This window comes from Rhinolophus hipposideros, assembly GCF_964194185.1.
Source record: "Rhinolophus hipposideros genome assembly, chromosome: 18".
In the NCBI taxonomy this organism is placed as follows: domain Eukaryota; kingdom Metazoa; phylum Chordata; class Mammalia; order Chiroptera; family Rhinolophidae; genus Rhinolophus; species Rhinolophus hipposideros.
This window is the reverse complement of record NC_138064.1, coordinates 46,497,775-46,519,257: the sequence shown is the minus strand read 5'-3', so window position 1 is coordinate 46,519,257 and position 21,483 is coordinate 46,497,775. Positions and strand designations below refer to the sequence as shown.

Here is a 21,483-nt window from a genome sequence, read left to right as displayed (position 1 = left end):
ACAGGGGTCCTTTTGGAAACTTCTCTGGGTCCACTTGAATACGTGAGTAAATCAATGGCCACTACATAGGACTGTTTTCATAGGTGCGTGACTTGTACAGTCACATAAGGACCTGCTCTCAGAAGGGTCCTGCATTTAGTTGCATGCTCTGGTGTTACCATCTTGAAATTCTTGATTATTTTATTTCTGAGCTTGTGCTTTGTAAGTGAAGTGGGACAACAGGAGCTCACCTGTGAGCCGCAGAGCTAGGCCACGTGGCAGCACACACCAGCGTGGGGCAGAGGCGTTGGAGCAGCACCCTGGTGGCCTGGTGCGCAGGTGCCTGCCTCAGGCAGCTCGGGGCACCACTGGGCGTTGGGTTTCATTTACCAAAAATAACTTGAATTAACTTTGTGTTGTATTTTCAAGGTATAGGTTATATTTATTCACCCAATCAGTGAATGGTAATTGAGTGCCTACTACAATGATTAGTAAACAAAATTAGGTTTCCGCGCTTATGGAGCTTACATTCTAGTAATGTATGTGTAATTTTCAATTAATGCAGCAATAGCCTACTTTTTGAATATTGATTTGCATGTAACAACAGAGAGTATCTTTATAACAAAGCAGGCATTTAGAATAATGTGATTATAGCTAAGTTTCCTGACCTATGGTTTCACTGGAGAATAGCTTCCACCAGTTGAGTTATGCTTACTTTCATAATTCGCCATTAATTTCACTTTATAAATGAAGACGTCCCGAAATAGCTAAATATGGAATGATTTTATTTTAGAATTGTGAAAAATGGAAGACAGCACCACAGACACAGAAAAAGAAGAGGAGGAGGAGAAAGGTGAAAAGGATCAAAAAGACCCCATTTATGCTGTAGCACCCACAATTAACATCCAAGATGAGCGGTTCATTGATTTGTCTACAACTCCAGCTTTCATTTGTCTGCATGAGGTATATTTCTCTTTATATAGTACTATAGTAAGAACTGAATCATTATCTACTTAAAAATTCAGATGAAGTTAATATCATTATCAAAATAATTCATTACATATAACCTGTAGGCAATATGTACAGTTTGAAGCATTTTACAATAAAATAGTTTCTACCTTCTCTTCCAAGAGCTTATCATGTAATCCTGTACTAATGCAATAGTTCTGATACTTTTATAGCACAATAAATATTTGCATATATGCAGTCAGTTTAGCACACTCCATAAGTTGGTAAATGAAATAAAAGAGATTTAATTCATTGTTGAATATACTACATTTACTTCCATAAAGTGAAGATAAAAGATCTTGTCATATATTGTAAACAGAATACGAGTATACATTTACCTAACTGAATGTAGAGCATTGAAACCTGTTTCCTATCAGCAGAAAAACATAGAGGGGAACATGATATACATTCTCATTGTCTGATGTTCTTTGAAAGGATGACCATTTAGGAAATACCCATATATGAGGATTTAAAAAAATATATTAACTGACCACACATGCAACTATTACCATATCATGCTTGAGAGCTATATTTTAGAATACGGTTTAGAGGACATTTGAATTCTGGATTGTTAAATTTATGTGAATATAACTGAATAAAACATTTTTTAAAATTAAATTTATTGGGGTGACAATTGTTAGTAAATTTACATAGATTTTAGGTGTACAATTCTGTATTACATCGTCTATAAATCCCATTGTGTGTTCACCACCCAGAGTCAGTTCTCCTTCCATCACCATATATTTGATCCCCTTTACCCTCATCACCCACCCCCCACCCCCTTACCCTCTGGTAACCACTAAATTATTGTCTGTGTCTATGAGTTTTTGTTTCTCATTTGTTTGTCTTTTTCTTTTTGGTTTATATACTACATATCAGTGAAATCATAGGGTTCTCTGCTTTTTCTGTCTGACTTATTTCACTTAGCATTATACTCTCAAGATCCATCCATGTTGTCACAAATGCTCCTATATCATCTTTCCTTAACGCCGAATAGTATTCCATTGTGTATATGTACCACAACTTCTTTTGAATAAAACATTTAATGAACAGTCGTAATAAAAATAAGCTTAAAAAATCTCAAAGCAAAAATGGAGTTTATTCAAAACCAAAAAGCAAAACCAAATCCCCCCCACACAAATATTTTGTTGGTGTAAATATTTTAAACAATTGCCACAACTACTGTTAAGTTTCACACACACACACACACAATGTCGACTTGTCCCATTACTGATGGTGTCAACTTTGATCACTTGGTTAAGGTGATAACTTCTAGGTTTCTCCTCTGTAAAGTTATTACTTCTCTGTTTGAAATTAATAAGCACCTATGGGATGATATTCCAAGACTATGTATGCTATTCGTCCTAAAATTTTCACCTACTAGTTTTACGTCTCTTGATGTCTTTTGTCCAAAGTAACTATTACTATGATGGTTGCCAAATGCTGATTTTCTTATTCCCTTCTGCATTAATTAGTTGGCTTCCTGCTGTAAGGAAGTACTGTCTCTTCTTATGTATTTGTCTGTTTGTTCATCTGTCTGTCTGTCTGACTGTCTATCTATCTACCTATCTGGACTTACAAATTCTTATTCTATTCAATGGGTTATAATCCATCACTGTCATTACTCGTTTTGCTGACTCATTTGTCTCAGATTTGGTCAGTGTAGACCCCTTCACGAAGGCTCACTTGTCTTTTTGACAGGCCCCTATGATTCTTTGTGTAGTTCTTTCTGTCATAATAATATGTTTCAGGCTCATGTTGCGTTTTCTTTGCTCCAACCCTGGAATCAGCCATTTCTCAAAGGATCCCTTGTTCCTTTTAGTGGAGAATGATATTTGAAAACTAAAATCTTAATGTTGAGTCTGCTCATGGCTACTGGTCTGTCACTGCTTCTGAGTCCTCTCAGCAGACAGAGATAGGAAATGGAGGCATGATTTTATTTCTCCACACGCATTTACATCTATTTCTATATCTATCTTTATATATTGAAAACTATGAGTTCATATTTCTAGTCTTACTATTTTTAAGTGATTAGGGTTCTCTGTTTATGCTAAACTTTATCATAGGCCCAATTTTGCAGTAAGATTTCTACTTCTACACCACTACCCTTAATAATTCTGTCAAAAATTAAGGCTAAACTAGAGTTTATTTCTACCAAAGTTTATGCTAGCAATAAAAATTATAGCCAAGTTTTTTAAGCCGCAGATAAAAAAAAAGCATGAAAGCTTTGTTCTGTAAAGTCAAAGGAGAACTTAGGACCACATCTCCTGCATATTTACCTTCAATGTAACACTTTATTAAATATTTCAAGAATTTCTCAATACACATATATGCACAAAGTGTAGTTATTAATCCTTGGGTATTAACAGCCCCTAATAAGTGGAGACCTTAGATTATAGTGTCAAAGAATGGTCTTACCTACCCCTTTGAGTAGTGTAAAATTGCTGCTTGAAATCATACCAGTACTTTTACTGCATGAGAAATGTTCCTCAAGTTGGCAAAGTCTTGCAGAATGAATTATTAGCTTCAAACAACATTATTTCCATAATAAACACCTCTGAGATGGCTCCTATTGGCATCTGTAACTTTAATTAATTGATTGATTAATTAATTTATTTATTTCAGTTACAAGTGACATTCAACATTATTTTATATTAGTTTCAGGTGTGCAGCACAGTGGTTAAATAATTTATGCAGTGATCCATCCAATTAGTCTAACACCCACCTGGCACTCTACATACTTGTTGCAATATTACTGACTATATTCCTCACGCTATACTTTACATGATGATTTTGTAACTACCAATTTGTATTTCTTAATCCCTTCACCTTTTTCACTTAACTTCCCAACCCCTCTCCCCTCTGGCAACTATCACTTTATTCTCTGTAGCTATGTATCTGTTTCTGTTTTATTTGTTCATTTATTTTGTTCTTTAGATTTCACATATAAGTGAGATAATATGATATTTGTCTTTCTCAGTCTGACTTATTTTACTTAGCATAATACCCTCTAGGTCCATCCATGTCGCAGATAGTAAGATTTCATTCTTTTTTATGGCTGAGTAATATTTCATTGTATACACATGTATGTACCACTTCTTTATCCAATCATCTATTCATGAGCAACAGAGGTTGCTTTTATAGCTTGGCTGTTGTGAATTTAGGGTGGCAGTGAACATAGAGGTGCATATATCTTTTCGAATTAGTGTTTTGGATTTCTTTGGATAAATACCCAGAAGTGAAATAGCTGAGTCATAAGGTAGTTCTAATTTTAGTTTTTTGAGGAACCTCCATACTGTTTTTCATAGCGGCTGCACCCATTTGTAATCCCACCAAGAGTGCATGAGGGGCCTCTTTTCTCCACATCCTCACCAACACTTGTTGTTTGTTGATTTATTGATGATAGCTATTCTGACAGGTGTGAGGTGGTATCTCATTGTGGCCTGTTGTTGTTTTTTTAACTTTTACTTATTTTAAGTGTGTTTTTCCAGGACCCATCAGCTTCAAGTGAAGTAGTTGTTTCAATCTAGTTGTGGAGGGCGCAGCTCACAGTGGCCCATGTGGGGATTGAATCGGCAACCTTGTTGTTAAGAGCATCACACTCTAACCAACTTGATTTGCATATCCCTGATGATTAGTGATGTTGATCATCTTTTCATATGTCTATTGGCCATGTGTATGTCCTCTTTGGAGACATGTCTATTCAGATCCTCTTACCATTTTTTAATTGGATTGTTTGGGGTTTTTTTGTATTGTGTTGTAAGAGTGCTTTACAAATTTTGGATGTTAACCCCTTATCATATGTATCATTGGCAAATATCTTCTCCCATTCAGTAATCTGTGTTTGTTTTTTTGATGATCTCTTTTGCTGTGCAAAACCTTTTTAGTTTGATGTAGTCCCATTTGTTTATTTTTTCTTTTGGTTTCCTTTACCAAGGAGATATATCAGTAAAAATATTACTAAGGGTAATATCTGAGAGTTTACTTCCTGTGTTTTTTCTAGGAGTTTTATGGTTTTGGGTCTTACATTTAAGTCTTTAATCCATTTTGAGTTATTTTTATATGTAGCATAAGAAGGTGGTCCAGTTTCATTTTTTTTTTGCATGTATCTCTCCAGTTTTCCCAATACCATTTATTGAATAGACTATCTTTACCCAACTGTATGTTCTTGCCTCCTTTGTCATAGATTAAGCAAGGATTTATTTCTGGGCACACTATTCTGTTCCATTGATCTGTGTGTCCGTTTTTATGTCAGTACCATGCTGTTTGACTATTATAGCCTTATAATATAGTTTGGTATCAGGTAGCATAAACGCTCCAACATTGTTCTTCTTTCTTGAGATTTCTGTAACTATCCGGGGTCTTTTGTGGTTCCATATAAATTTTAGGATAATTTGTTCTGTGAAAAAGTCCATTGGTATTTTAATAGAGATTGCATTAAACCTACACATTGCTTTGGGCAATATGGATATTTTAACGTGTCAATTGTTCCTATCCATGAGCACGGTATACTTGTATACTTTCATTTATTTGTATCTTTTTCAATTTCTTTATTCAGTGTCTTCTACTTTTCCAAGTACGAGTCTTTTACTGCCTTGGTTAAATTTACCCCTAGGATTTTGTAGGGGTTTTTGGATGCAATTGCAAATGGGATTCTTTTCTTAATTTATCTTTCTGACAGTTTGTTATTGGTGTATAAAAATGCAACCAATTTCTTTTTCTTTTTTTTAAACTTTTATTTATTTAATTGTGTTTTTCCAGGACCCATCAGCTCCAAGTCAAGTAGTTGTTTCAATCTAGTTGTGGAGGGCGCAGCTCACAGTGGCCCATGTGGGGATCGAACTGGCAACTTTGTTTTTAGAAGCACTGCGTTCTAACCAACTGAGCTAAGTGGCCACCCCTCCCCACTGATTTCTTAATATTAATTTTGTATCCTGCTGCTTTACTGAATTCATTTATCAGTTCTAACAGTTTTTTGGTGGAATCTTTAGAGTTCTCTATATATAGTATAATGGCATTTGCAATAATGACAGTTTTAGTTCTTCCTTTCCAATTTGGATGCCTTTTATTTCTTTTTCTTGTCTGATTATTGTGGCTAGGACTTCCAGCACTATGTTGAATAGAAGTGGTGAAAGTGGGCATCCTTGTCTTGTTCCTGATCTTAAGGAGAATGCGCTTAGCTTTTCCCCTTGAGTATGATGTTAGCTGTGAGTTTGTCATACAGGGCCTTTATTATGTTGAAATATGTTCCAGCTATTCGCACTTTGCTGAGAGTTTTTACCATAAATAGATGCTGGATTTTGTCAAATGCTTTTTCTGCATCTATTGATATAATTGTATGATTTTTATCCTGAATTTTGTTTATGTGGTGTATCACATCAGTTGATTTGCATATGTTGAACCAAACCTTGCATCCCAGGAATGCAAGGGGTATGATCATGGGGTATGATCTTTTTAAGGTATTGCTGAATTTGATTTGCTAATATTTTGTTGAGGATTTTGCATGTTTGTTTATCAGGGATATCGGCCTATAATTTTCTTTTTTTTTGTAATGTCTTTGTCTGGTTTCATAATCAAGGTAATGGTGGCCTCATAAAATGAGCTTAGTAGCGTTCCCTCCTCTTGAATTTTTTGAAATGGTTTGAGAAGAATAGGTGTTAATTATTCTTTAAATGTTTGGTAAAATTCACCTATGAAGCCATGCAGTCCAGGACTTTTGTGTTTTGGGAGTTCTTTTATTACTGATTTGATTTTGTTGGTAGTAATTGGTGAGTACATATTTTCTCTTTCTTCTTGATTCAGTCTTAGAAGATTGTCTGTTTTTAGTAATTCATCAATTTCTTCCAGATTGTACAGTTTTTTGGCATATAATTATTCATAATGTTTTCTCATAATCCTTTGTATTTTTGTGGTGTCAGTTGTCACTTTTCTTTTATTTCTGATTTTATTTATTTGGGTCCTCTTTTTTTTTTCTTAATGAGTCTGGTTAAATGTTTACCATTTTTGTTTATCTTTTCAAAGAACCAGCTCTTGGTTTCACTGATCTTTTGTTTTGTTGGGTGATGCTCTGTTGTGGTCTGAAGCCAGCCTCTGGGTATGTTGGTTCTGGGACGTCTTGGGACGGGCTCTTGTGCAGGCCAGGTCGTCCATTGCCTATAACTGGCCCAGGACTACTTGGTAGGAGCTACAAAGTGATCCGTGGTTGGTCACTGCCTGTGCTGGAACTGTAGGCATGTGGGAGAGGCCATGCTGTGAACCAAGGGCAGCTGCCACTGGGCCTGGGGTAGCTCTGCAAAATGTCCAGGGCACTTTGAGGCCTGCTGTCACCTATGGCTGAGCATAAGGCTCAGCCGCTGCTAGAGCTTCATGTGGTACGCAAGTTAGGTGAGGCAGGATCTCAGGGAACCACCAGGGTAGGGCGAGCGGTGTTCACCAGGTTAATGCAGATTCAGATTTGGCCATGAGGGGGAAGGACTCAACACAGGAAAGATGGTACCTGCCTGCTGGCTACACAGGGGGAGGATTTGACACAGGGAAAATGGTAATTGTCCCTCCAGTCCTCTCCCTGAGGCCACACAACTCAGTCTCTCCCTGTACGTCTCTGGTGCCTCCCAAATTGTCCAGGGTGAGTACCGGTAGGCAAGTGAGTCTGTGAATGGGTTCTTTAAGAGGGCCTCTGGGTTTCCAGCATGCTTCTGTCTCACCCAGATGGTCAGAATCCCCACTGTTATTCACAGCCAGATGTTGTGGAAGCTCCTCTTCCCTCCACTGGTACTCCAGGCTGGAGAGCCCAGTGTCCATCTGGAGTCCCTCACTCCTCCCGGGGGGACCTCCACAGCCAAGCCATCCCTCCTGATTCTCAACTGCAACACACAGGTGTGGAGCTGACCCATTTTGTGTCTCTATCCCCCCTCCCAACCTCGACATGTCTCCCTCTTTATAGCCTTAGTTGTAAGATTTCTATTTAGCTAGATTTCAAATGGTTCTGCATTGATTATTCTATAATTTAGTTTTACTTTTACTATGGTCATAGGAGGAGCCCAGCACAGCATCTCTCTACTCCACCATTTTGACCCCTCCTTTTGTTGTTTAAATTCTTTTAACATTCCTCTAAGATTTTTGATCTTACAAAAAATTTTAACCTACTTTATATAAGCTATCCCCTTTCGGTTGTATAAACAGAAGCTGTATTTGTAGAATAGCAAGGGTCAGATGGCAACTGAAAGAAAGCCATAAAAATCTACTTGAAAAGGTCCACATGTTTGACATCACATTGAATGAACCAGAAGCTGCTTTTAGCATTTATTGTTATTAATGCTAGTCTCACAATTGGCCCAGTACTAATGAGTTGCAAAACATAAATGTCATGCTCTAATGTAATATTGCCTACAGAATATGTTCAGTATGGCATGCATGGCACTCTGTAATTTGTGCCAAAACTATTTTTGCAATCTAATAATTCACTTCGACCCCTGATCTTCTGCTTATGTTGCTCCCTTACCAATTCTCACATATTAGATAATTAGGAAACTGCATATAGTCATAAAGCATAATGCAAGGTCATGGATATCCATAGATTTCCTAGTCACATTGCCTCTTGAAAGACTGTGCCATTTAAAAAGTCACGGAAAATATTTGTATAGGCCACACTTTACAAACCCTGTATCTGTTCCTAACCTTTTAGAGTCTAGCTCAATTTTCCTTTGAGAAACTTTGCTTGAGCAGCCAGCTCACAGTGGTTTCCTCAACCTCTCAACTCTTAGAGCATTTGTAGGTTGTACCTGTCACTTAGCACTAAGGTCATTAGCAGATATTTATTGAATATCTTCTGATCGCAAAATATTGCTGATAGAAAATTTAGGATTCCCCACTGACACGATAATCACATTAAGCAGTAAGACCTAACAGGGCAGGAACTACACTGTGGTAACTTACACTTTGGGATGAATGTTCAAAGTGATTCTTGGGAACTAAGCCACACAATTCCCATCAGTGGACTGTGTGAGTTAATGCTCCCCAGCTCTGCCATTGCTGCCTAACTATGAGGCCTGGCACTCCACAGACTTTTCTTGTCCCGTGGAAATTTGGTCTTCCTCTATTTAATTTTTATTTAAAATTTTTTGTTATGGTTTAATGTATATACAGTAAAGCTCACAAGTATTCAGTATGCAGCTCAGTGGATTTGTACATATAGCTATAACCAACATGCTTAGAACTGAATTCATCATTCTCTCAATCCTAATTCTCCTCCTGTGTTCTTTCTGTCAGTTGAGAGTTTAAATATCTCTTGAATTAATCTTTTCACTGTGGGATAAGATGATCTGGAAAAAGCTTTTTGGAGACTATAGGACATGAGAGGAGATATTTCGTTCATATCCGTGGCATCCACTATGAACCTACTTTTTATCCTTCAGCTTTGCCCACACCCACACATGCACATACTTGGAATATCTTCACCTGGATGACCGCAAGTTACTTCAAGCTAAACATGCTCAGAACTAAATTCATTATTCTCCCGAACCTGATTCTCTACCTATATTCTGTCAGTTGGTTCTCTCTTAAACATCTATTAAATTTGTCTCTTTTCCTTTCCTGCCATATCACCAATTAGAATGCCACTTCAATGATCGAGATAAGATACGAAAAGAGACTGAACCAAGGCTGTGACAATGGAAAAAGGGATAGAATACACATAGGAGAGATATTCAGGAACTATAAGATACTGGATTTAGTCTCTGAATGAATTGGTGATGGGGTGGCAGTGAGGGAGAGGAAAGAGTCTAAATTGATGCTTGGATTTCTGATTTCAGAAAGTGGCTGGATTATGGTACTAGACATGACAGGAAATTCAAAAGAAGCAACTGGTTAGAGGGGAATGTCCACTGTGTGGATCTTGAGTTTACCAGGGAAATCCCTGGTAGAGATACAGACATAGCAGCTTCTTGATAGTATTCGGATTGCTTTCTGAAAGGATTGCAGACTGCTTCTGATGTATATTTAACAGCACAGTCTACCACTGCGTATTTATAAAAAGATGTTGGCATCCTTTACTAATTTCCTACTGTTAAAATTGTCTCTTTTACTGGGATGTTCACATGTTCAAAAGATACTTTCTAATTTTTTATCCATTTTGTTCTTTTAAGGCTGGTAGCAGGTTAAATACATTTTGGAATTTTTCATAAGAATTTTAGATTAATTACTGAAAATGCTGATTTTCTGATGCTGCTAAAACTTCCTGTATTTTCTAGTTGGACCTTCCATAGAGTTACTGATGAATTTCTTGAGATAATCCGTAATGAAATTTAAAATATTTTTCAAAGAATGAAAAAGTTTTCTATTTCTTTCATACATGAATTAAGTAATAAATTAACTGGTAACAAAGATGAAAATATAAGACCTCTACCCCCAAAAGCTTACAGTCAATGTGGTTTCAATTACATAATTTAATTTTCACAATGATTCCATAAGGAATAGAAATGTGAGCTAGCATCATTTCCATCTTTAAGGCTCTGAGAGATGAAACCTTGCCCTGGCTTGCACAGCTGGGCAGATGCAGAGCCAGGCATGGAACCCAGTCTCCTGTCTCCTATCTTAGTACATGTTGCACTTGACCTTCTTCACTTGACATTCACACTTCTAACACTGCTATCTAAACACTGCTATTTTAGGATTTTACAAATTGACTTTTTAAGTAAACTGTATATTAAAGGGAAAAAATGATATTTAACTCTATACTTAAATATTTCTCCCTTAGTCTCCCTGTCCTTATCTTTGTTCTCACACCTCACTAATGGCTGTACTTAGAGGATATGCATCTAAAAATAACTACTAAATTTCTTTTTAAAATCTTTCTACAAGTCTTGCTATTGTTGGCATGTTTTCACTTTTCCTTCACACATCCAGGCAACCTTGCAAGAATTTTGTTTGGCTGTCAAGAAACTTTAAACAGACTGATAATTTGTTAAACGATACAGATAGATTCCATTTTTCTCATAATTTTTCCCCCCTGACAGTAAGGTGGAGATTTAAGTCTTTCCAGTATGGAAGGAAACCTTGGGACATGCCTGTAATGCACTTAAACATTTGGGGTATTGACATGGTTCATATCTATTTACAAAGATTAAAGATGTGTAGTAGAATCACAAGAATACAAGCCACGTTCCACTTTGCAAAGTAGTTTACCCTCAGCAACTCATCTGTCCCTTTACCTGTGTGGTTAATTTTCTTTGAGTTCCCTTTCTTTTTTTCAAGTCCTTTGCTGATGTAATGAGGACCTAGTTTGTGTTTGTGTTCACTCCTGAGTGTTTATTTGTAATTATATATTTAACAAAGTTTTAATTACCTCTATTTTTCATTGTCTCTTTAGCTACTGTTGTACCACGTTGATTAAATATTAAAAATCATCATCTAAATCGGATGCTGTTTTTTTTAAAGTCACTGTGAACAGATGTTTTTTAAAATAAGTGTTAGGAGAAATGCTTAATGCTATTGTTTCCTCTTTTGAGAAAGTCCTTGAGAAAGAGTAAATTGACTTTTGAAAGCTTAGGGTTCTCAGTAGACTACGTGCATCTTGTGAAATGTAGTACCTTTAGTAATCCCAGAACTACTGTCAGGTGCCATTAGCATCGGGGATAGGAATAGGTTCTGAGCAATGTGTGATTAGGCGATTTCCTCAAGGTGTGAACATCTTAGAGTGTGCTTACACAAGCCTACGTGGTATGGCCTCCTACTCTAATTGTAGGTGCTCTACTTTTATAGGACTGGTGGTTCAGTAGGTTTGTTTACACTAGCATCACCACGGACAATTGGCTTTTATTTTTGTAATGCAAGTGTCTGGCTTGAGGTGCTGAGGCATGCCCTCCAGCAAAGGCTATCTCAAATAAACACACAGCCAGGTACACTCCTGACAAAGAGCCACACCCCCTGCGGAGGGTCCTTTGTATTAGAGATCTTGGTTGATTTCAATAACTGACCATTTAGGCTCCTTTTTTTCTCTTCCCTCAGTTTAAATTCCTGTCCTTCTGTTTTAAATTCACCAATAAAAAGTGAGCCCACAAAAGAAACCCTAGGCCCCCAACCTGGACCCCAATAAAAGCAGACTCCCAAGCTTATATGTACTCTTTCTCTCTCTACCACGACCTCACTCTATGCCCCTTGGAATACCTTATATGCTCCAGGGGCTGTAAGTAATACACTTTTTTTTCTTCAAAGTTTCCTAATGGTTGTTGCTGACCAGTGTCTTGCAATCATAATAAACCACCAGAGTCAGTCCAGTTGTAACAGTGGTTTAGAAAGGGAAGATGTCTGTGGGAAACTCACTGGGGCCCAGGGGAGTCCCCCAGGTATTTCTAGTGTTAATATTACTATGAATAGACCGAGACAGTCACAAAACAGTAATGTGTTGTACTACATTACAATGGCTACAAAGTCACTAGGCAATAGGAATTTTTCAGTTCCACTATGATCTTATGGGACCACCATCATATATGCGGTCCGTTGTTGACCAAAACATCCTTATAGGACACATAACTGTATTTGAGTATATTAGGAACTAAAAATGGAAGCTTAAGGATCAAAATAAATAGTGCCTTTTTCAATTAAAATCTATTATATATAGGTGGACAGGGAGAGAGTACTCTTGTCTGTTGGGTAGATTCTTTGGGGAATAAAGCAGAGGGGAATAGGATTGGGAATTTGGCTATGAAGGTCACATCAGTAAATGAGTCAACAGTAGTGAATACTTGCAAATTTGGCTAAAATGGGGCAATCGTTATAATTTTCATTAGGCAAGCAAGATCAAGGTCTCAGTAGTCAAGTAATGAGACACAAGCCTTTCTAGGAAGTTAAAGAACAAAGTATCAGAGAGCCAGGTAATAAAGTTTCTTTCAGCCATGAGGTTAGTTTTTTTTCTTTTGAACTATTTTTTAATATAAAATATGGCATAGTACAAAAATTCAAAAGGTACAGAATAGTATACTGTAGAAAGTAAGCCAGCCTCCCAACCCATCCCATAATCCACAGCCCTCCTGCCCAGGACACCGTTATTAAGTCTCTTCTATAGCCTTACAGAAGTCTGTGCACAAATAAGCCAGTGGTATTATAATATACACACTTGGTTTTTTTCACATAGATATATAATTATTATATTGTAATGTTTGTACAGAGTATTACATTTCAAAGCATGGAGCATACTTTAACCGATTCCCTGTTATAAAACATGTTGGTCATTCCCAATCTTTTGCTATTCTGACAATGAGAGAGTTAATAACCTTATGTATGCATCATTTCACACTGGAATAATCATAACAAATGGACAGATTTCTAATAGTGTGATTGCTGGATCAATGGGTTTGCTCACTTTTAAAAGATTTTAATTGTGGAAAAATATACGTATCACACGTAAAATATACCACCGTAACTATGTTTAAGTGTATCGTTCAGTGTTGTTAAGTATGTTTACATTGTTGTGCGTCCAATATCCAGAACCTCTCATCTTGCAAAACTGAAACTCTATCCCCATTAAACAGCAGCTCCCTAACTCCCCCTCCTCTCAGACTCTGGCAACCATCATTCTACTTTCTGTTTTATGAATTGAACTGCTCTAGATACGTCATATAAGCGGTATCTTACAGTATTTGTCTTTTTTGTGACTGGCTTACTTAGCAAAACATCTTCAAGTTTCCTACATGTTGTAGCTTCTGGTAGGACTTCCTTCCTTTTTAAGGCTGAATAATAGTCCGTCAGATGTATATGCTACATTTTTTTAATACATTCATCTGTCAGTGGACACTTGGGTTACTTTCACCTCTAAGCTATTAATAATAATGCTACTATGAACATGGTGTACACATACATATCTTTGAGATCCTGCTTTCAAGTACCTTTAATATATACACAGAAGTGGCCACAAAACTTCCTAAAATTCCTCATCACAGCAGATGCCTCTCCCACACCTCTTTGGTCCCCTCTTTCAAAGCTCCTCCAGAAACTTGTTTTCCTGCCCCCAGGCTGTTTTCACCCCTCTGTATTTCTATCCGCGTTCTTGATATGTTTGACCATGTCATTATTTTGTAAAACAATCTTCATTGTTCCTTCCAGTTTTCCTTCGCACCAGCAGCCTATCATCACTTCACAGGCCTAGGCACAAAACTGAGCATTCAGTATGTGGCAAGGGAGATTGCAGAAACTTAGGTTTGATTTTCCCTGCTCTACCAGAAGGATTAAATGTCACCTCTTCGACCTTACAGTTGCCTCCCTCCACTCTAGTCTGATCCACAATTCCTTTCTTCCTTTCCTTACTGTCCCCTGCCGCATACCCTCCGCTCCAGCTAAACTAGATGTATTGCTGTTTTCCTACGTAGCTCCTGATTTTCCAGCCTGCTGATGCCTTTGCTCACCCTATACCTAGCCCAGGAGTGCACTCCTCCACATTTCTGTGCTTCAAAATTCTACCCATCTTTCAAGTACAGCTCAGACCCCACCTTTTACTTGAAGAATTCCACTTGCTGTCTCTGTAACCTTCCTACATTGTGCTTGTACTTACCTTAGACCGCTTATTATTTTCTTTCCTGTTTGTTTAACTAACCGATAGTATGCTATTCCTGTTGCTATTCCTTGCAAACTGTTAGTTAGCTCACTGTTGTGCGTGTAGCCATGCCGTTTTCAAAGGAATGGCGTACATAGTAATCACTAAAGCCCTCCATCAAAATAATCACACTAGTGAATCACTATTTTACAAGGCAAACTCAAAAAGGAGAAATTTCTTCCACATTTCCGAATGTATTTTCCACATCAAATCCACTTAAACTCTCAATATTTAAATGTTTAATGTTAGAAATATCATACCAAATTAGAACCATCGTGCATATATTCCAGTTTTATGATTGCTGGCTGAATTTCCAAAGGATGAAGTGGTGATTTTCAAATGTTTTTTGAAAACAAAACAAAACAAAACTTTTTCTTTAACAGAAATTGAAGGTGGAGCCCCAAGATATAAAACAAAAGCAGAACTACTCTAGGTGAACAGTGTTTTGTGCATCATACATTCTCCTGGCTTTTCCATATTCTTGAAATATGTCTGCAGAACTTTAGGGTTGCTGAGGACACAGTGTGAGAACCCCTACTCTAGCAGTTCAGCATGTTAAATACCAACATTATATTCATCATAAAAATATCAATCTTCCTGTCCAACTTCCATAACTATCCACGATACCAGAGCTTCTCTAGATTTCTAATTGTTGACTTATCAGACAAAGACAAAAATTTTACTTGATATAAGATAGAAATAAAAAAGTCACCTTCACCAACAACATTCATTTGTAAATGACATTCACATTTTCAAAGAATCGTTTTATGTAACAAGTGAAGATAAGAACTTTGGTGTTTACACAAGAAATCCTTCGACTTCCAAAGAACTTGCAAAGTGCTTTGAACTTCAGCAAAATGTTTTCATCAGTTAGTTCTGCCATGTAACCATGGAAGTAAAATAGTGTTTTGGACAGCAGGGAAACTTGTTTGCCTTTTCTGTCAGAGTTGTTAATAAATTCTGACTTAGCGGCAGGAAGAAAATAAATTTTAACCACTAGGTTAAGTAGGGACATTAACACACTTGGAAACTACATTAATTTTTGAAATATCACCAATCAACAGAATATTATGTAGTTGTTTTGATAAGATACAAAAAGAGAGATGTTTCACCTTATGCTAAGATTTCATTGGAATCACCTAACAGATTTACACAGAAAGTCAGAGCAGGGGTGATACTGAGATTTGCGTGTGTATGCTTCACCGTGGAGTTACCGTGGGTAATTTATCATGGAAAATTAGTCCACTTCATGACAAATAGACCAAGAAAGCCAGGAGAGCTGAAAATGGATAATGCTCCACACATGATAAACAGAGATAACAGAGGTTTGCTTGGTTTTTTTTCAGGGAAGACTTTAGTGAGTGTGAAACATTATGCAGCGTTAATCTCAGCAGAGATAACACTGCAAATGCTCCTCAGAAGCTGGTTGGCACGTGGCTGGCACTCAGCAAGTGACAGCTGCTTATCATTATTAGTATGTAGAAGCAAGACTCTCTAAACAAAAAATAAAACAGGTTACTTAGATTAACTGAAAAAAATATACTAGCATTACTACTGAATGGGAAATAAATGTAAGCAACTAGTTTTGTGGACCCCTCTTATATAAACTTGCACAGCAAAAGCACACATTATTTGTTTCTGGTAGAGGGTGAAAAAAAAACAAAACAATTTCCAGCGATAGAAGCTCAACAAATTTTCAGATCCTGTGTGATCCCAAATATACTGAACCTTTGTATGAGGCCTTTGTAATAGAGAAGCAGTTCATCTTAAACAGTATTATCTGTAATTACTCAGAGAAAATCTCGAATACTAGAGATTAAACTCAGATTTTGAAAGTTTGGAGAGTCATTATTTGGAAAATATCTTATGCAAAATACTTTAATAAGCCTATAGCACCATGCTATGCACATAGTAGGCAAGTGATAAATATTTATTGGATTAAAATAATAAATATAAATGTAATAGTTATTTTAAAGGGCTAAAATACAGAAGGCTGTTTATTTTCAAATGTGATTTTTTTTCTTTAAAAAAAAGAGCATATATTTTTAGATGTTTCATGTAGATTCCTTCTGAAAATGGCGAATAGAATAATTCAGATCTTTTTGAGAGACCATGTGATGTCTGGGAAGATGCTGATCATAAGTTAGCTGGCTTACGGTCTCAATTTTGGTTCACCCTAGGACTTTAGGTGAGAAACAGAGCAGAGGCAGAATTGAATGTGGTCCTGGGGACAGCAAGCTGCTGACCTGACAGAGAAGCTGTCAAGAAGTAGAAAGAGCAGATTAGAAGGAGCCATGCCACGAGGGTGTGGAGGAGAGGAGAGGCAGTAAAGAAGGAACCATTCAAGAAATAATAGTAGCATTAACAGCATAGAACTGTTCTAGGGGATTTAAAGAAATAAATGTTCTGTTTTGTCTTATTCTATTTTATATAGCATTGCTTAAAATAAGCTAGCTATTGACCATGGTGGTTTTTGTTGTTTGACTTTTGACTGTCTGTAAGAGCTGTATATCTGTTTTATTTCCATGGGCAATTTTCCTGGTGTGTTACAGTGTATGTGTTACACGTAGCATTTTAGCTTGCATGTGTATCATATATGTACATGTGTCATGTGTGTATGTGTGTACCACAAGGAGAACCAACCATAGGAAAAGGCCTACACGCATTTCTACCTGCAGCTGGCCTCCGCACTTAGTGAACATTGCCAGTCAGATTTCATGTATAGCTAGCCCAGAGTTAAATTTTGGAAAGCTATTAGAAACGGAAGATTTAGGATACCTCTAATTTGGATAATTTTTGGAAAATATTTATGAATAGAACAAGATTGAAGATCATTAATATCTCTAAAATAAAGGTAAAAACAGTCTCTGTTTAACTAAAGGTTTATAATCGTAGTAAACTGGTACCTTAACGATTTAAAATGACCATACATGATTCCTCAAATGTGGGCATCACACTGTTAACAAAGACCGTTTTTTGGTCTGCAGCCTAGTTCATATTTCTTTTGCTACGTGCCTGTGTTCACACACACACACACACACACACACACACACACACACTCACTCTCACACTCCGTAACCTGCATGACAGCACTCCAGCCTCAAAAGGCGGTGTCCCCCAGAAGATACGGTAGGTCATTGCCTCCTCCCTTCACTGTGGAGTGACTGCCTCAGTCTAAAGCAGTGATGTGTAGAAAACTATTGTAGGATATCATAATGGTTTTTAAGACAGCTCGTAACTCAACAAAATAGTTGTTTGCAGGAACAAGAAAAAGCACGTCCAAATCTAAAATAATCTAGAGAAAGTATTTGTTCCAGTGGGAATAAATCTCTGCCCTCTCCATAAGGAAGCAGTCCTGGGACCTCTCAGATGACATAGTGACAGGGTGGGTGGATGGGTGGGACAACTGTGATGGTTCCTCTGTATCTCCAACTCTTTCTGTGGATGTCTTTGCTCCATGTACACTGTTTACTAGGTTATCTCACAGATTCTCATGGATTCATTACCATCTATATTCCAGCAACTTTCAAATGTAGTTCTGAACCCTAGATGTCTTCCTTGAATGTCCAAATGCCATCCACTTGAATATCTTATAGATATTTGAACTTAGCATGTTCAAAGCTGCTGATCCCGCCCCCCACATTCCAGTCAGCCTCCCCCTGCAGTCTCCCCCATCTCAGTTAACAGCAGCTCCCTTCTTCATAGCTGCTCAGGCTAAAATCCTGTCGTTTTGGTGATGCCTCTGGTCTTTTCACCACCCGCCCTGCTCGTTGATCAGCAAATGTTGTCAGCTTAAAGATCCACTTCCCTCCAACTTCCGTAGTGCTTTCATGATCTCTCTTCATGATCTCTCTTCAAGATTATTGCTAACAACATCAAACTGATACTTACGCTTCAGTCTTGTCTCCAACACTCAACAAGAGGGGTACTTTTAAAACGGGATGAGATCATGTACCTCCTCTGATCAAAATCCTATGTCTCTTACCTACTCAGAGTAAGACACAAATCCTCTCCAGGACTGACAAGGTCCAGATGATCTGGCAGCCCCACCTCCACTCTTACTTAACCCCAATTCCCTAAACTCTCTCTGATCTCTCCTCCTAAGCCACCCCGACTCTGTGCTATCTGCTTTTCCTACACTAGCCTCCTTACTGACCCTAAAACATGCCAAACACTTTTGCACCTTATGCTGCCTTTTCTTGGAACACACTTTTCCCAGATACCTGCCTGTCTTGCTCTCTCCTATCTTTTAGTCTTTGTTCAAATGGCACCTCCTCAGAGAGGTCTCCCCAGCCCACCTATATAAAATAACACCTTCTCTGATACCCCTTCTCTCCCTTACCCTGCGGAATTTTTATGACATTTATCATGTATTGTTTATTCATCTCCTCTGATGAAATATAAACTCCCCAAGTACAGGGTATTTTTTGTTTGTTTATTTGTTTTTTTCTGTCTGTTTGGGTCGCTGATGTATCTTTGTCTTCCTTCAAGACTGCCAGCACATGGTAAATGTTCAATAAGTACTTTTTGAATAAATTACAGCTAAATGCACTCCGACATTTCTATCTCCATAAGTCTTTTAGTTCCGACACATTTCTGGCTTCTCAACTTTAGTTAGCTTGAGCTGCTGTTGAATCTGGGTTTGTGTTAATTAGTCTGATAGCAAACTATTAGAACCAAACACATCTGCTCACGTTAGCTCACTGAATTCAGAATTTTTGGTAAATATACTTGTATCAATGATTTCAGTCACATATGAAATTCTGTTTTTCTTTCTTAGTCAAGCGACCACAAAATCTATCTCCACATGTATTCCCCAGTTTTCTGCTGATGAAAGGAGCAAAGTCATGTAAACCTTCTCTTATGATCTGACTTTACAATTGACATCAGGGCACGTCCTGGTTACAGATCTGGAGATGGTGAGGAGTGGCATGAAAGAGCCTAGAGGAGAATTAAAGTTGCTCCCTCAGGAGAAAAAGCAACAGAGCCTTAGGGACCACTTCAAGGAGCAAGGGAGGCTCAGTCACATTTGGAATTTCGGGGGGGGTGGGGCTTCTGAGTTTCCCTCATTTCTATTCTCAATTCCAACTCTTCCCCATCAATAAACAAAAACAACCTGGCAAAGCTATGTATCACTAGACGTTGCAACTTGGCAACTCACAAAATGAGATTACAGTTTGTATTCATCCAACTCTGCCTGTTACCTCTGAGGAGAGGGAGGAGACTGAAAGTGAAGGTGGTTTGCAAAGGGTCTTTAATCTGTAATCTTAAGAAATTAAAGCGTTTGTGGATTTTTTATGATTAAAATTAATTTCAAAATTACAATACAGTAAAGAAGTATGAAAAATACTTTTTTCTTTAGGAACTCAGGTAGAACAATTACTGTCCAGCCCAGTACAGCCATATTCTCCTGCGTGGCATGTACCCAGAAGCATGTCCCAGTACCCCTTCTAGAAGTTTGCCATTGTTATGTGCCCAATCCTATAGTATATACGTGATCTCATCTTGCCGTATCTCCCCTGGCTTAAGTCACTTCTCACCTGTATTTACTGTCTCCCAAATCCTCTGATTCAACAGTATCTACTCTTTCCCCAACTACTATAACTCTGGCTTCTTTAGACTACAGCCCTTCCTCTATGGTAATATATGCATGAACCACTGTGAGAAACAACATTCCTGACTCAAATATCCTTTACATCTTAGACAAACAGATTGATTTCAGGGTAGAACCCAGACAATTGTTGAATAATGTAATGTATAATAAGGAATATATAGAACCAAAGAAGAGAGGTACCTGTCATGCAGGAGACACTCCTTGCTGCGCCATTTGTCGTGCAGTGCGGCCTGCAGGGTGTCAGCTCCCGCTCCCCACACAAGAGCATAGGATATGGTAGGGCCAAAAAGGAACACCCATGGAGCCATAGATAGGGGAGTCATACCACTATATTCTCGTTGGCGGCATCCGCCTCTCTGCAATCCGCTTTTGCTAGTTCAGCCACCATCTTCTTGCTAGCCCCATTTTCTTCTAGTAGCCACAACAGTTGTATTCGTGGCCAGTGGCTCACTGGTTACAGCTGACGGCCAACTAGCCACAGCTGATGGCCATCCAATCACAGTTGATGGCCATTTACTACCTGAGTGAGCACCTTTCCACATGAGGCCGAGAGCCTGGAAACTGCACTCCTGGCTCTGTCCCCACACTCTACCCCTACAGGGTCTCGCCTCACAATCTACGCAACAAGCATCTTCTGCGAGGGCCCCTGTGCCTGGAGGTAAATGCAATATCCTAGACACAGCCAGGCTCTCTGGACACAGCCAGGGTTTCTCAGGGCACCACCAGTCCTTCTGGGCACGGCCAGGCTTCCTGGACTCGGCCAGGGCTCTCAGGGCACTGACACTCTCCTGGGCCTCTCAGGGTACCGTGCTGGAACAACAGCAGCTCACAGTCAAGGTGCTTACATATTCCCGATGGCGGTCAGTCAATACACAAAAGCAAACATCCGCCAGTCCCACTACATGGTGGTATGTTCCCAAACAGTCAAGCTGTCCATTAAATCAGGGATAGAAGGCAATTCCCCATAGTCCATAGTCATTCGCCAGGGCTGTCCTGGGGGTGAGGGACGACATTGACCTCACCCTCATCTCCCACAGAGGACTCAGCAAGCGTTTCCTCCTGGGACTACAAGTCTGCATCCGGGCTGCCTCAGCAAGCAGTTCCCAGCCCACAGGGCGGCAACGACCTTCGCTTTCTCCGGCCTCTGCTGGTTGGGGAACCATCCACATCTTTCCACCCCTCCACGGGGGTCCAGCTCTCTGGCAGCTGCTCCTCCTGGTCTTCCTGAGACTGAGTGTTCATACGCACAAACTGCTCCACCGCCCTTCAGAGAGCTTTGGCCGGTACCGTACCCTGC

At 38.6% G+C, this 21,483-nt stretch overlaps 1 protein-coding gene across 2 annotated transcripts in view; it reads left to right on the top strand.

Moving 5' to 3' along the window:
* CCDC146 (coiled-coil domain containing 146) overlaps positions 1-21,483 on the top strand; it is a 127,146-nt gene that overhangs the window by 26,545 nt on the left and 79,118 nt on the right. For both annotated transcript variants that reach the window (XM_081079616.1, XM_081079615.1), the window contains exon 2: positions 773-942. In XM_081079616.1, the coding sequence (XP_080935742.1) occupies positions 784-942 (159 nt within the window). In that variant the 5' untranslated portion in view covers positions 773-783. The remainder of the gene's footprint in view (positions 1-772; positions 943-21,483) is intronic.